General features: G+C 38.8%; 1 protein-coding gene across 1 annotated transcript; it reads right to left on the minus strand.

Moving 5' to 3' along the window:
• Positions 1–9,179: 9,179 nt before the first annotated feature.
• LOC105570096 lies at positions 9,180–15,305 on the minus strand. The gene is made up of 12 exons (XM_012027061.1): positions 15,288–15,305; positions 15,055–15,178; positions 14,156–14,416; positions 13,411–13,589; positions 12,841–13,047; positions 12,476–12,697; positions 11,775–11,967; positions 10,821–11,031; positions 10,214–10,520; positions 9,986–10,131; positions 9,534–9,750; positions 9,180–9,395 (listed from the first exon to the last, which is right to left on the minus strand). Exons 1-12 carry the CDS (start codon positions 15,303–15,305, stop codon positions 9,180–9,182), a joined length of 2,301 nt encoding a protein of 766 aa, XP_011882451.1.
• Positions 15,306–16,065: the final 760 nt, after the last annotated feature.

Below are 16,065 nucleotides of genomic sequence, written 5' to 3' on the forward strand. Positions count from 1 at the left end.
TGGAGGAGGAGAAGGAGGTGGTGGCGGCGGTGGTGAAGATGAAGGAGGCGAAGATGAAGAACTTGAGCAGAGTAAAGTGACCGTAGGTAAAGATTTCATTCGACTGCCAACATTTCGTGCAATTTCTTTAGCTCCCGTAGCAGTGCCACGTTATCGTCCGTCATTTTTTTATTAGCTTCACGAAAGACGTTCATCTCGGCTGTCAGAGCATTAAGGGTTGCTTCGGTGGTTCTTTGTTTCTACAACGAACCAAGATGTAATATTAATATATAGATTTATAAACATACAAATATATTATACATTTATATTTCCGTAAAAAATCTTATTCACAGTACAGACATTCTAATTCGTCGTTTGTGCTTCAATTCGCAATGTGAAATTCAAACGCTGAATACGAAAGGTCTTCTAGTCTTACTTGAACAAAATCTTCGGAGAGTCGCGTCATTTTCTCCAACATTACGTGTAACATCTCGCTGTGGGAGCTCATTGTCTCCATCAGACAATCAAATTTCTCAGTGCAACAATTCGACGAGGGCGGGACCACAGTCAGTTTCTGTCGTAGCTTGTTATAACACTGAAAAAAAAATTGACGTCAGTTTTGTGTCTAACGTAAAAGATTTGACTATAATTCAATATGACCGCAGCGAGGAACCGAGAATCATTTGCACAAATTTCAGGAGACTTACGGCATTCACGAGATGCAGCAATTTTTGTATCAGCCAAATGCAGGCAGCGATCAGCCATGCGATTACCGTGTTTCTTCGAGTTACGTGGCCGCGGGAGTCTCGAGGCGTTGCGACGTTTTGCGGCGTTTTGGGCTTACAAGGAGTGTCGTCCCAATGATGTTCTATCTAATTATTCGCAAACATGGAGAAGAGGATTTCGAATTATCGTTAGAAGGAGCGTAAATTCATACTTGCGTGAAAACGCACGTCCGACGACTCATTGCAAAATCAAGAACCGGAGAGGCAAAAATGTATTTGCTTTCTCTCTAAAAGTCGATCAGTGAAAACAGCGAGTGGTCACTTCGCAGTTATAAGTACACCACTGAAGAGTCCGTGACTGTTCACTGTCTTCAGTGAATAATTCGCCGATTGATTCTTAGAGAGTTCGAACAAGATTCCACACAAGGCTTCTATCTTTCCTCAATGCATGTCGTATTGAATTACAATGTCGCGAGCAAGAAACACTGTACAATACTCATATTACCCGACGGCAGATATACCTTTCGCGGGGAACCGCCGTCACCATCGTGATCGGACAGTTCAGAGGCGACCGCCGATTCCGGAATACCGTCGTCCCGGCGCGCTTCATCGGAGAACATCGGTGGATCTAGCAGACACGAACGTCCCTTGCCCTTCCTTCTGCCCGCGGAAAGCGAATCCGCTGTGTTCGCGCGGGATGCCGGTTGCCGGTGCCTGGCCACCTTCTCCTCGTCCTCGTCCCCGAACATCAAGGTCGTTCGGCGGCAGTATTTCACCTGGCCGATACGAGGCGTCGTGGTTTCCGATGGAATGGTTTCCAAGCGAGACCCCAAGACACTTCGACGGGCCGTCTCGCCGACGGTTCCGTTGTTACTCTGTTCGTTGCTCGAGGACGATAGATTAAACAAGTAGTCTTTCGTGAGGTCGAACGGGTCATCGACGATCGACTTGGTGGCGTCCCGGAGCTCGCGTTCTCTGGAGTCCTCTAAATTGGGAAAGCCATTTATGCACTCGTCACCGCGCTTCAAGTCGCACAGCGATAGATCCAACTCGTGGCCCTTGCGCGAGATCGGGCTCGATTGCTTCAACATCCGCGCGACGACCCCATCTTCGATCTCCCGATCGTCCTTGAGGTCTTCCGACCTCGTTGTACGTCGGCTGGGGACGAGCTCCGGACTGAGTTTATCGCCGCACAGCGGGTCCACGTGTTGCGACTCGAACAGCACCGATTCCGGAGAACGCGTACGCGACAAGACGCTCCTCTCCTCGTCTTCATTCTTCGAGTTGGAAAGCCTCGACCAGACGTTCTTCTGAAGGACCGCCTGCCCCGATCGCTTGCGCAGCCTGCGTCTCGTCATCAAGGATTTGCAATCGCTATATATACGCTGTACACACGATTGCCTCGCAATAAATTATATAAATCTTGGATTGCTCTTGTTAAGTTGCGCGATTTAATTCGAAGCACGATTGTCGCGTTGTACTTCCGCACGAATCGCGGAGACGGGCAAATTAGTTGTTACCTACACGCTTGAGAGTTTATCACTGCCTGTCTCAAGGTTGCCCACTTGCGTATTATTATGGTTTTGTGTTTACACGTGACGAGAAACGACAATGATAACTTTGTTATTCGCGTGCAAATCTACCGATTAAATACGTTTCAACGAAAAATCGGCTTCGACTTTTTATCGCCTCGAAGTTATCAACTGTAATTTCCCGGGCTGACGTTGCAACGACGTTTCGGATTCTCCAGGTATGCGTGGGCAGAAGTTCGCGGGGGCGTCAGGTAGGGATGGGTGGCGAAGGTGAGGGCGGGGGTGGCGAGCACATCGATAGGGAAGAAAGGCGCACGACCTGGCGAATCGATCACCCCGAAAAACATATATATCCACCATTCGGATCACCGCGATTAATCAAGTGGGCGAAGGCTTGTTCCGTGAAGCGACTGACTATTACTTTGGGGGGGAAAAAAACTGCGAAAGCGACGCGTATCATTGCGGCGGGGGCGAAAATCGGATTCTGAGCAAAATGAAATATTCAAGGGGTGTCGCCAGGTGTGCCAAATTATGAAACGATGCCGGGTTAAAGTGGGCGTTGTTACATCGGCACTTAGTTATTCCTCCGTGACGAAGACGATCTCTCTCGCGAGGCGAATTTAACTACAAAATAATGCAAATTTGTGAGTAGCTACATAAATTTTCGTACGTAGCGCGAATGTATTCAACAATTGAATACATCTCCGAGATACCTATACTTACTTTTTTAAACTGTCTATTTTCTTATCTATTGTTTATCATGATCATTGTCCGTTGAAAAGGAAGTATTTCAATTTTTATTACGCATCTACCTCCTTATTGCAACATGACGGAGGTCGACAATAGCATCAGCGACACAGCATCAGCGACTGGAGCATCTCGCGCGAGTACAAATCTCGTTACTCGCGTGAATTACGACATCAATTTGAGGGTCGTACTCCTCGAGAATAATTTATAAAACTTCAAAATTGCGCCGATAGCGCTCAGCGGTGAGCGCCAAGAACAAGGCGCGCGAGTATCACGGCGTTAAAAATGCTGACGTCAAAACTGCGGCGGCCGAGAGGCGAGGAAAACCTATTAATGGCTGAGTAACAGTCACGTTTGTTATAGGTCAACATAGAGCGCAGGGAAATATGATCGATTTCCTGGACTGGGACAGCGCAGCAAGTGCAAATAATTGCAAGAATAGTCCAGATTGGGATACTGAAGAGACAGATTGCAGCAGCACATTCCCTCACTCCACCCCCTCTCTCTCTCTCTTTCTCGAACTTTGCATGATCGATATCGTTTGACCCATTCCTGCCAAGTTAGAAATTGCTGCTCTGCTGTCACGTTACACCAAATTCATAAATACAGATATCAGTTTTAAATATTTTACAACGTAAATAAAACATTTTTTCTCCTGACAAGTAATAGTAAACTTAAAATAAACGTTAACGTTAAGGGAATCCTAAAGCCGTCTGTTTTGTCGACATTCTTTGTTAGAAGTAATCTTTTAATTGGCTCTATAGAAATGCAAAACTCTTTTACGGAATTAAAGTACGCAGCAAAATCTGGACTATGCTGGTCGACTTTATATAAAAAACGAGCAAAAAATTACTAATTTTTTGTACACTTGACGACAATATTTGCTTGATACAAGAATTCTACAATAAATATACTATATACAAAATGAGACCAGCATACTCTAGGGACAACATATAAGAACAATATCGTGCAATTAGAACTATGATTAATAGCCTAGAAAAAAGACTACTTCTAATAAACGCAAGTCTAGAAATCCAAGTCTAGAAGAAGAGAAAAAGAGCAGTATGGCGTGTAGAAATAGTTGCAGGCTTTTTCGAGAAAGGTCGCTACCAAACATCTGTCAGATTGGCGTTGACGATGCTACAATTTGATCCAAAATTTCGATCTGAGCAATGTGTAGCTAACAAAATTGCCGCGTTTTCGTGAAAGTTGCAAATTGATTGGTTATAAATTTCTCAGACCGAGTAGGAATATGAACGCATAAAATTATGGAATGCCATTTATTATTTCCCCTGAGGCATCCTGTAATGCAACGTCTTTAACTATACAGATATCGTTTATGTATGAATACAGTGATGGCTGTATGCCCTTGCACCTTTATAATCGCATCATTTATATATTATGTTATATATTATACATATATGTATATCGTACATCGCACGCAAATTGTAAAGACATGTCTTTAAAAAGAGAATGACGCTTCATGCATGAAGCGTCATTCTCTTTTTGCGTTGCAAATAAACAATAAGCGATATGCGCTGTGATTATTAGATTTAAAATTCCCGTACTTCTTAAGATACTTTCAGAAATGCCGAGATATCTTCTGCAGCATCGATAAATGCTCAACCTTGCCAACAAGGCACGCAGTTCGCGTTTCGCCGGGTGTCACACATACCGGTATTCTGAAACAAGAAGACGTAGATAATAACTTAGATAATAACAAAGAAATAGATGGAGAGTCGACTAACTTCTGGTTAACAGTTAACCAGAAAATGAAAGACCGGGCGCAAGAGGTTGGAGCAACCGGCCCTTGGGGAATTTAAATGGGGGAGGAAAGGAAAGAGAAAGAAAAGATAAACCTTAACGACAACGACAGACATTTCCGATGTCGAAGCTCGAACCTCCCGTGACATCGCGGAATAAATCCCTACTGTTTCCTGCAGTTTCCCCTCTATTTTTGGAAGGACCGCTTTCGTGCCTTCGCGAGCGTGACGCGGTACCATGTCGCGGAGCGATTGTTACGCACGCGAGTAAAGGGCGACAGATTAAAAACGACAACCGGTCGAGGGGGTTCAGGCGACCCCGACGTTTTGTCACGAAGTCAAGTACCGACGTCCGTGGAGAAGCGGCGAATTGAAATTCGCCCGGCCACGTGTCAGGTGAAGCACCCGGAGACGACAATACGCACGTGCGTCCGTGCGGCTCGTAACTGGATACGACGACGCGGGAGGGTTCTATCGTTCGGTTATCGTAGGGTGATACGAGGCCGCGACTCTTGGAGAGTCCACACGTGACGCACTTGTAGATCACAAAAGCAGTGTCGTGTTTCGGAGTAAGGTCGATTCCTCGCTTTTGCCTCGTACGTGCTTATTGATTTGTTATAACACGACAAACGCTAACTCGTAAGACACAGAATACCCTCTCGCCTAATCTTAGCGGCTAACAATTCCGAATTGTAAGAACCTTCCAAGTAAAATCAATCTTTCAGATAATTTAATAACGGAGAATAAACCACTTCTGGCTTTAATTACTGAAATAGAGAAGGTGATCGACGATGTTTTACCGCCCGCGAATAATTTAAAAAACAAATTACAATTATTCTGCGAAGACTACAAAAAGATAGCATAGAATATTTTCATAAGTTAAACTTTCAAATTGTTAATATGTAAATATCCATACAGGTTGACACGTCGTTATGGAAACAAATGGTGGAAGAGATATTCTACATTAAGAAAATTTCATATAACATATTTCATATACATCTATTACAGTAGGTAATATTGGGACCGTCTATTAAAGATGTACATTTACAAATGATATTTACCTTGTGCATAAAATTATTACCTTGTATAGTAAGTAAGCAACTTGCTCTTAGTTTTGTAATTTTTGTAAGTTTTTATCATATGTAAACAGTTATTTACACAAGGAGAGTAAAAAACCTAAAATTTATGTAAAAGTGCATGAATTCATACATTTCCGTTATTAACAGAGTAGTTGTTTCTCTATTTATGTAACGTTATACACTTCTTTTACAGTGTACGACGTGTGTACTAGGTGCACATGGATAAGGAACTGATGACACACCGCATCGTGAAAGGCCGACGAAGATGAATGAAATCACCCCTGTTTCTCGTGCGGAGTACTCTCTTCGATCAATGCAGTGGGCGAGTTTTCTTTTCCACTGAATGTGCAACACTCCGGATAGTCCGTGAAGCATCGTGCAAAACGTCATATCTCGACGGACGTAATACAAACGTACAAAATATCGCCCGTTGAGAATTTCGAGACTACAATCTCTCGTAGAAAACTTCACTGTTTGCTCCAGTTGACACATTGAAAAATTAGAGATTTAAAAATTGACTAGGCGCCTCTCTCTCTCTCTCTTTACACGACTGTTGAAATCAAGAGTGATTGTCATTTTTAAATGGCAATTTAAAATCGCGGCGCAATGCGGTATGTCTCGAGGCTTTATTTCGAACGTGGGTTCCGCAAGAAACACGACGAGCTTCGAGAATTTTGTTTTAGCATATAAAAAATTTTCTTAAGATTCAATGAATCCTAATAAAATTTAGATAAAATTAATTTCAGATGTACTTTACTGGCGCAATGCGTCAGGATCTCCAACAATTAGCTTCAAGGGCGCGAGTAAAAAATTTTATTGAAGAATTCAAAATTCACTTTTCACGAGTCCACGCTAGAGGAAAAGATTCACGGTCGAATCCCAGATCGGGAGGAGACTTTACCTTGTTGAAGACCAAATCTTCCGGACACGCCACCGTGCGAGGGCCAGTCTCCTCGCAGACGATATATTGCAGGCAGTCGAGGGGGTAAGGCAAAGTGATCGGCGAGTCACCCTTGACTCCCGTGGCTGGGCACTTCGGGGTTTGACATTGAGGCGACAAAGAATCTTCGGAGAGTCCACCCGGTGGTCCAGCGACGACGGAGGCAACGATCAGGCAAAGGAGCACCACGAGCCTCATTGTTTCTCTGTCGCGCAAAATCAAGAATCTTAGATACACAGCGAACAACACTAGGAGAGCATTTCAACGGTGCACACAATTGCAGAGATTTTCTAGTTTTGCAAGTGACGAGTACCAGTAACGACATTCGTCATATATTTTCTCTTGACATTTTAATCTGTCGTAAGGAGCATGCGGTGGACTTTCTATCTGCCTAAATTATTCTCCGCCAGCGAGTCGTACGTGCTGGCGAAGCTAATGTGCGTGCTTCGGCAATTTCTATCATCTAAAATGTAGCCGCTCCTACTTCCTCAGAATGGACGGCGCAACCGATACTTTAAATGCAAGCGCGATGTTGACATTTGCTCAAGTCTTACTCGTTTCACATCGCCCCACGTATAATGTACCTATGTATGCGTATGTTTTGAAATTAAGAAACTCTTTCTAATCCCAATTAGTAATTTGTATAATACAAACGAGGTGTTATAAAAGCAATTAAGTGAAACGATGATTAACTAATTATAAATTTAGATTAATTAATTTAAATGCAAAGGGAAAGCACGCGTTAGAAAATTTTTTATTTAATTTTAATTCTTTTTAATTTACCCGATTAGCTGAATATAATTGGAGATATCATTGTATTTAATTTATGGCAAATATTAAATGTATGTAAAAAAAACTGATATAATGACTCCAGAAGTCTCTTGTACCAGTTTAACAGATTTGTATCGGTGGCGCCATCCATTAACGAGGGAGGAAGCAATTCGATAAAATAATACAGCAATTATAATTTTGTAATGATATAAAAATATTGATACCAGCTTTTTCGCTTTTAATTTAAAGAAACTAATTATTTACGACATAAGTCATAAAATTGTTCGTTTAAAGATTTATATCGTAAAATCAATTATGATACCTCTTTGCAGTATTATTATCTTTAGCACAAACTTTATATATATTAACATATTTAAATGCATTAAATACTTTAACATTTATATTTTACGTTCTATTTTTGCATATGGTAATTATAGAGTTATTATTTCTGTACTACCCTAATAATAGCTTGATGTGTTTTAAAGAGATGGCGCTATGTTACAGAACTGGAGCTAATATAATTATTTCGGGATCTTTGTTTAAAAATGTTAATCAATAAATCTAACTAGACAGTTTAATCACATATGCGTATACATATATGCATGTACACGATGCACAATATAAAAATTATTTGAGTACTTTTATTATCTTCACGTACATGTATATTTTTGAAAATTAGATTTGTATTGCAAATTGCATTGTCTTTATTTTAAAATCTCTTATTCGAAATATTTAAATTGCTAAATAACAATTTTTTAAATTACACAGAGTAGTAAAATTATGAAAGAAAAAAGATATCTCACCTTAGTGCTCGACGTGGCAGCTAATCGTCGGAAATCAAGATTACCGTGATCCACGCGATGTTCCTCCTTCTTATACCTTTTATACCTCTCAATCGGATCGTGAGTCTAGGAAGCAGGTTTGGAACCCGGATAAATTTATATAAGGATAAAAGTTCGATGCACGAACGTCAGTGGAACAAAAAAAGAAGTTCTCCTTCTCGAAAGAGCTGGTTTGACTAGTTTCATAATTCACCCAAATAAACATGTCTTATATTTTGTCCATTCTCTAAGCTTAAGTTAGTCTAAATTGAGGACTACACGAAGAAAAACACAAATATTTTGTTTGTTAATAGACATATTTTTCGCAGCACCTCAAAAATATGTAAGAATAAGAAAATTAAGAGAAAAGTCCTGTATTAAGAGATAGGCTTCTAATATGAGATAGCAGGTTTTTAATATAAAAATTTAATCACAAATCTTTATTCACAACGATTGCACGATCTAACAATGAATTGTCCACTAAACGGATTTCACTCCAAAGACAATAAATTCACGATAAAATCAATAGTTGATGCCTATTAATTTAGCACAAATACTGCTACCTCATATTAGGAATTTACCTCATAATAGAGAACTTTCCTCTATATACATATAAAAAGTATCTAAAAAATTAGATAATTGTTTCTCTCTACTTTTTTCTCTACGTGACGCATATAAATACTTAAAGACACGGGACTTGTAATGTTCGTGTACGTTGCGACTGCATAGCAATTTCACTTAAATTATTTAACATGACGTTTTGACATAACAACATGGAGGTTTTGTCAGTTTCTGAATTTGCAACCAGATCAGCCGCGTCTTCTAAAAGGGCAAGATTTTTTTGTTGTCTTGTAGCAGGTGCAAAGCGCGCAGGAAAGCTCGATAGTCGAACTCCAAGCGGCCATTTCTTTCAATGGAGAAGCACTTGTAAACGGCATCCAACTCTCTACTATTGATAAGCTCTAGCATCCGCCTAGCCGACAATGTTCTAATCAAGTGTCCCTTGAAAACCGTGCCGGTATTCACTTTGTCGTAGTCCTAAAGAATACACAATTACCAAATCGCTGCTGCTTTTCCTCGAGAGAGAAAAGGAGAAAGGAAGAATACATTTTTTTTAAATTGTGTGTTTGATTTTACCGTGTGTGTTGCAATATAATTTATCGCAGCTGCACTCACTTTGAAAATCTCCTCCAGATTCGGCTTCCGCGTTTGGCACAGTTTATCCATCGCGATTGCTACCGTCTGTCGTTCGTCGAAATTCATAAAGGTTCTGCCGCTTGCCTCGGAGGGCACGTGTTGTAAGGGGATCACGAGCGGAACTTTTTCCAAGCCCCCCGTCGTAACGGCTTCTTCCACGACCGTTGCGAATTTCGTGTATTCGACGAAGTCGGGCCTTCGGTAAGAAACGCGAAGAAATATATTGCGATTTTATAAAATCAAACAATTTGTGTACAAAGAAGACAAGTGATAAATAATTCGGAAAATAAAAGTTGCTTAGGATTTCGCTGGATCACAAAATATACTCTTTTATGTATATCTGTTCCTACGTATATTTTCCATTATTCCTATCGATTTGTTCTGATTTTTCGAAAGTAACTTTTATTTTCAATATTATAATGTCTTCGTACTTTAGGGAGGCCTGGAAAACTTTTGTAATCGTATCTACTTCGGCGGTTGTCAAATCGCAGCGTAGCTGATCAAGACTCCTAATAAAATCAGATTTCGCAATAACAAGCTGGTTAAGTCTATCAAATTGGCACATAAATTCGAGGACCTGCAAGCAGGCAAGGATTGGCGAATTAATTCTGACTCAGTCGATTGTCTCTGACAATCAATTAATGACAAATATAAATTACTTTGATTCTTTCGCGCACGACTTTAGCCTTAATTTTAGCCAAGATCAATACAATGTTAGTCTCGTCCTCGTGAGGTTCAGACGGTGGTTTTTCAGCATTAAGTCTCCTTTTATCCCCCAACATGCGATGGTACAGTGGTTCTACGATCGGCTGGAGCTCCAGTTCCTGCAGGAACCGAGTATAGTTGAAGCCCAGATCGTCATTGTATCTTTGCTCCAAAGCAAACACTTCCTCCGGAGACAAGAGTATGGTTGCCGTGATAAGGACTTGTCTTAATTGAGCTCGCGTCACGTGACCGCAATTATGTCTGCAAAAATACAATTGATTCAATTGGTTTAAAACTTATTAATACCTCTTGATTATATTTTAATTAACAATATATTTTATTTGTGTTTTAATCGTACACGAAGCTCTTAGGTAATGAACAGGGCGATCTTCCAAGCAATATTGTATTAAATTATTTATTATATTTTTATTATATTAAAATTAGTGTCCTCATTAATTGTACATGTACATTATACAATTTAAGTATTAGATGTATAGAGAGGTTCTTTGTTTAAATTTTCCTTATGCCATTTCGTTAACAATTGTTTGAAGTGATAAGTACTTGTCGTAATCCTTGAAAAATTGCTTCAAGAGAACTCGCCTCTCTTCAACTCGCTGCCTTACCCTCTGCAAGATATCTTCACAAAGATCTCTCACGCTCCTCGGTTGGCACTGCCAATTTGATGTGCCCCTTAGAGGTAATTCAGCTATTTCTTGAGGCGGTGATTCCACTTTTAAGCTTGGCAATTTGTCAAGTCCTTTCACGGTGAAAACTGAGTAACGATATGCATTAAGGTAGTAAAACGAAAATGGTAGTAGAAATAAGGAGGAAATATACGGAGAACAAACATCGTTTAAACTGGGATATATTGACACAACTTATAAAATTACAATGCATATATTTTTGTTATTAATAAATGTATCGAACAAAATGGACATCTCGTGAAAGTTTGTTAGCTATAATTAACAGCAACTAGCTATAGCTGTGTACAAAATATTTCAACTCAACAGTCTTGTATAAAATCTCTTGTACAACATAATTTATCATTTAAAAAGTGATCTCGGTTTTTCCCGTTCTAAAATGCTCTTTGAAAAATTCTTTTTATTTGCGATCTGTTTATTCTATTATATTCTCATTTAAATCAACTCAAACTTTTTGTTTCATTATTTTTTATGCAATTAATAATCTAAATATCGTTATAAAAATGTTGCAAATTTTCAAAAAAACGCGTTATCTTTCAAGTATTTTATTTCTTTATCACTTTATCTTCGAAACGTTTCATCTCTTCGTCTCTTCATCTTCTAAAGACTTTATTATTTTATCCTTTTCTCTTTCAAGAGAAAGATCCCATATAGCACCAAAGCTTTCAGAAACATTTCAGAAACATTGTAACATTGCAATAATGTTTTCCGAAATGTTTCTGAAAGCTTTGGTGCTGTATGGGATACTACAGTTACAGTGGAAAAAGCGTCTGTTCTCAGGATATTTAAAAACTTTGTATTTATTATATTTCACCTCGATCTATATCATCCTCAAACATATGCCAACACACGCGATCGGGATCCTCTGGATCTTTGTAAAGCGCGATCAGGGCATCGACTTCCGGCTCGACCAACCAGAGACGGCCCAAGGACGATATCTGAAGAGCGTCCAATGCTCTTCGAAATTGCGAAACGGTCACTCGACCGACATTCAGATATTCGAAACCCTACTGTCCAAATCGTTCAGTTCTTAATTAACGAATTAAATTCTGTTAAGATTAATCTCGCGCGATAACGGGAGGACGCAATAACGACAGATCGTTACGCGTATAAGTAATGAGTCGATTAATCCGCGCGTATATGAGATTTCGGTATACGCTAATTGATAATAGCATAGTATAACTAGTAGATCCACTCTCTGTCGGCCCTTTTGATCTTTGCGGTCCCGATCACGTGGTATTCCGCCATGTCTTTGCATGTGTACGTACTGTAGTTGTACGTGTGGTAGTATAGCTTTAATACATTTTCTTTTTTTCTCTTTGACTGGACCAACAAAATGTCGAGTGCGCAGGAGGGATCGACGCAAAACGAAACAAATGACAGAGTGGACCTACTAGTTATACTATGATGCTAGTTACTCTCTCAATTTTTTGGAGTGGAATCTCACTCTTTTGGAGAAGAACCGTCCCGGCCCGTAACAGGGTCCCTTATACCCTTAAGAAAAAATGCGACAACCTTGAAAAACTCGTGGATCCGTATGCGATGCTCGAGAATGTGTCTCTGGATGCGTTTAACGACTTCTGGTGTAGACATCGTCTCTCTCGTCCGTTCTATTACCGGATGAAACACTGTTTGCTTACCGAACACTTGACTGGGCGCGATCTTACCAATTTCCGGTCGTGGGAGTTTCGGCAGCTCAACCGTAATTATTCTACCGGGAAATTGATCCAACAATTCCTGCGAAATAGAGCGGAGAAAGTAAAACCTGGAGTATATTCCAAGAGAACGTGTATTGTGTTTCGATTCTCTAACTAGGTGTAAGAAATAGATATATGAAGATTATAAAAAAGCAAAAGAAGGGGAGTTTCCAAGTGTAGTACCCCGCCGAGATCCACCATTCCATGCTCATCAAAATAGCGCTGGACCTCATTGACAGCTTTCACGAACGCTACATAATTTACAGTGTAAACGTCTTTGGCAAATCTCTTCACGAGCAGACGAAACTCCTCAGCGCCAAGGACGATGCCCAGAAATTTTAAAATCCGACCAAAATGAGCGAGAGTAACCGTGCCGACATTCTTCGCAATCTACAAAGCATCTTACAATTAGAATGAATCAAAAGCTTGTAAACTTTCTTATTACTTACTTTCATTTAAAACAACTCATTTTTAAGTGACTGTATTACTTTTATTTATTAATATCTTTTTAGAGTGAGAAAGTGTCTTAAAAATGCAAAAGTAAAATCTCTAATGCTTCTTAATGTGTGCAATAGAAACTCTAAGAAATAAATACATTTAAAAATATTAACTTATTACCAGCGAATATACATATGTTAAGGTTAGCATAATTATTATGCTTGCCATCAAGGATACAAAAATCTAGGACTAAATTACAGAGGTGATAACCGTCGGTAACCGTAATGATTCAAGGATAATTTATGTCGAACGTACCAGCTCGTAATCTTGAAAGTATGGCCGAAGAACAATTTTCCTTTTGCTCACCAAGACGGCGATTTGAGTGATTATCAAATTCAATTTTCGTGTCTCCGTGCCGCTCAGAACATTCACATGCAACGGTTCCTCCCATTCCAAACCAGTTACGAGGGTCTTGTTCTTTCCAAAATCAGGTACTATCGAGAGATATTGCGGAAATTTATTACAAAATAATGTAATACAGTACGTATATCTTGTTTTATCAATTCAATCACATTGAATTATTATATGTATATATGTAAAATGCATATCAGAGATAAGTAAATCTCAATTGATAAAACGCACAAAATAAAATAAAAATGAAAAGCAAAAGGATATTATACATATATATCGAAAAAGGCGAAAGAGGGAAAGGGAGAAGGAGAGACTCAAGATAAAAAGAAGAAAGTAGCTAAAATGCAAAATGTTGGTATTTTATTTAATCGAATTTTAATGACAAAATTTGTTGTGCCATGCTCAGTTAGAACAAATGCAAAGAATAAAAAAGTAATTTTTTATTTCTAAAATAAATAATTTTGTAATAAAGTATTAACGATTCGTTTATAATTTCTGTTTGCTCGTTTCGAGAGTAAAACATTTCCTGAAGAAATGCATTTTTTCTCCCGAGTACTCGTAATATTGCCCACCACTTCTCCCTTTTAAGCTTTCTTTGTTAATGTTCATAATTAACCTTGGAAACTCGCTTAAGCGGATGATTCGGTGCTTTCGCTTTGATCAAGAGATAACATTTTGACATTTGCCGTGTAAGCTCGAGAAACGATAATTATCGAGAATTTTCTAAAAATACATTTTACATAAAAAAAAAAACCGTTCGTACCGCTGTCGTGAATAACTTCGCAAAATTGCGAATAAAGAATCCGGCCGTCCTGAACACGAAAATAATCCGCCAAGTCGCAGATCTCTCTGTCCGCTAAGCCAATCACGCCCTTCAGTGGTCCAGCCAAAACAGAGATAAATTTGGACTCTGCGGATTTAATAATTGACACGAATGTACATACATGCCTCAATTATTATGTGCTATTATTGCCCAGTAAATACCAACTAAGAGTTAGGTAACACGTACATTCAACAATGTACATTCCCTTATACTGACAAGCTATTGATCAAAATTAGACTACTTAAACCAATGAATTGTTCATCACAAAATTTAATAGCTAGGTACTCTGAAAATACTTGCACAATAATATTTTTTTGAGATTAAATTATTTTGCAAATCTGAATTCATTTCTTAAAATCATCAAGGTACTTTTGAATATTTACACCTCTCGCATCAAATGTTAACTTACTAAATTTCAATACAAATCTTGAAAACTATTGACATATAAATGTAGATTCTAGTTATAGCTAACAAGAAAAGAAATCGACTTGATTCTGTTGTTAAAAGAGCATTCGGTAATTTTGAAAAGTTTTGATAAAATGATAGATAAAAAAGAAATAATTGAGCTAACAAAGTATTATAGAAATCTAAATGGGAGTAATCGTATGTATTATCTCGACGTTTTTCCTATCGAGCGTCCAGAAATAATCGCTCCCACTAGACAGCTAACTTTAGAAACGCCTGAAGTGATTGCCGGTCTCGGTGCCAATGTCCGATGTTTATACCTGATATTAAGCAACGTTTGTCGGGATCCAGGGGCCTGTAATACTCCCAAAGATCGAGTCCGACGCGGAACACGGCGGCTCGTATTTTATTGCAAGTACGCCAGACATCATGCAGCTTCAGAACCTAAAATCGCTCTTTCTATCAGAGTGTTTAGGACGACGTGCTCAGGGGGGAAAGTCCCATCCGCGATTTCCTGTCATCGGAAAACGACGAGATAGGCATCCGCTTTTACCTCCTGTTTCCCCGGCATGTTTGTACAATTCCTTCCGCGGGTCTCACGAAAATTTTACGCGACGCTGAGATCGACGAAATCGTGCAAATTTAATTTAGTATCGAGACAAAGATCGATCGCGCTGAAAAAGTATGTACAGGGTAGCTTGAGATAAATATTAGACTGCTAATCTCCCTCCCAAGTTGTCGAACAGTGAATATTAAAATTTATTATTTTATTTGCAGTTTGTATTTCTTAACTTTATATTGAGCTTTAATTCTTTTTTAAGGTTTATCTAATGGTAACATCAAATGTTACATGGAGGAATATCTATTTTTTTTTGTACGTATAGAATATAAAACGCGTATAATTCTTAATCACATCCTGAGAAAAAAATTTTTATGCATAGTTTATAGATCTCTTTATATAAAATTGTGTTGAATATACGAGATGTATCCGAATATACAATCGGGTGCATATAATAACATTGAAGTTGTTATGCGTTTGTTAAGTTATTACTTTAAATTTACTTAAAATTTTTGTAGATTTGATTTACTTTTAAGAGACCGTTAATAAATACATTCGGAATATTTTTTATCCCAAACATGCAATATGTATATATTTTACATTGCAAGAATTTCATGTTATTTTATGCATACCGAATATTTCATATGTAACGTCGAGAGAAATATTGTATTATACACATATTACATTTTCGTCTTGACGCGCGTCCATGAAAAGGCACCTTTAACCGAAATAAGATAAAGGTGTGTTTTCAATGTATCTTTCAATGTATAAC

This window comes from Vollenhovia emeryi, unplaced genomic scaffold, assembly GCF_000949405.1.
Source record: "Vollenhovia emeryi isolate VEMERY1.0 unplaced genomic scaffold, V.emery_V1.0 DF939122.1, whole genome shotgun sequence".
Lineage (NCBI taxonomy): Eukaryota > Metazoa > Arthropoda > Insecta > Hymenoptera > Formicidae > Vollenhovia > Vollenhovia emeryi.

Excerpts from the sequence above, each read along its gene's own strand:
- LOC105570096 (XM_012027061.1), bottom strand. Across the intron at positions 12,698-12,840 it reads GAATGGTGGATCTCGGCGGG|GAATTGTTGGATCAATTTCC; the intron begins GTACTACACTTG and ends TCTATTTCGCAG. Across the intron at positions 9,396-9,533 it reads ATCTGGAGGAGATTTTCAAA|GACTACGACAAAGTGAATAC; the intron begins GTGAGTGCAGCT and ends TGTATTCTTTAG.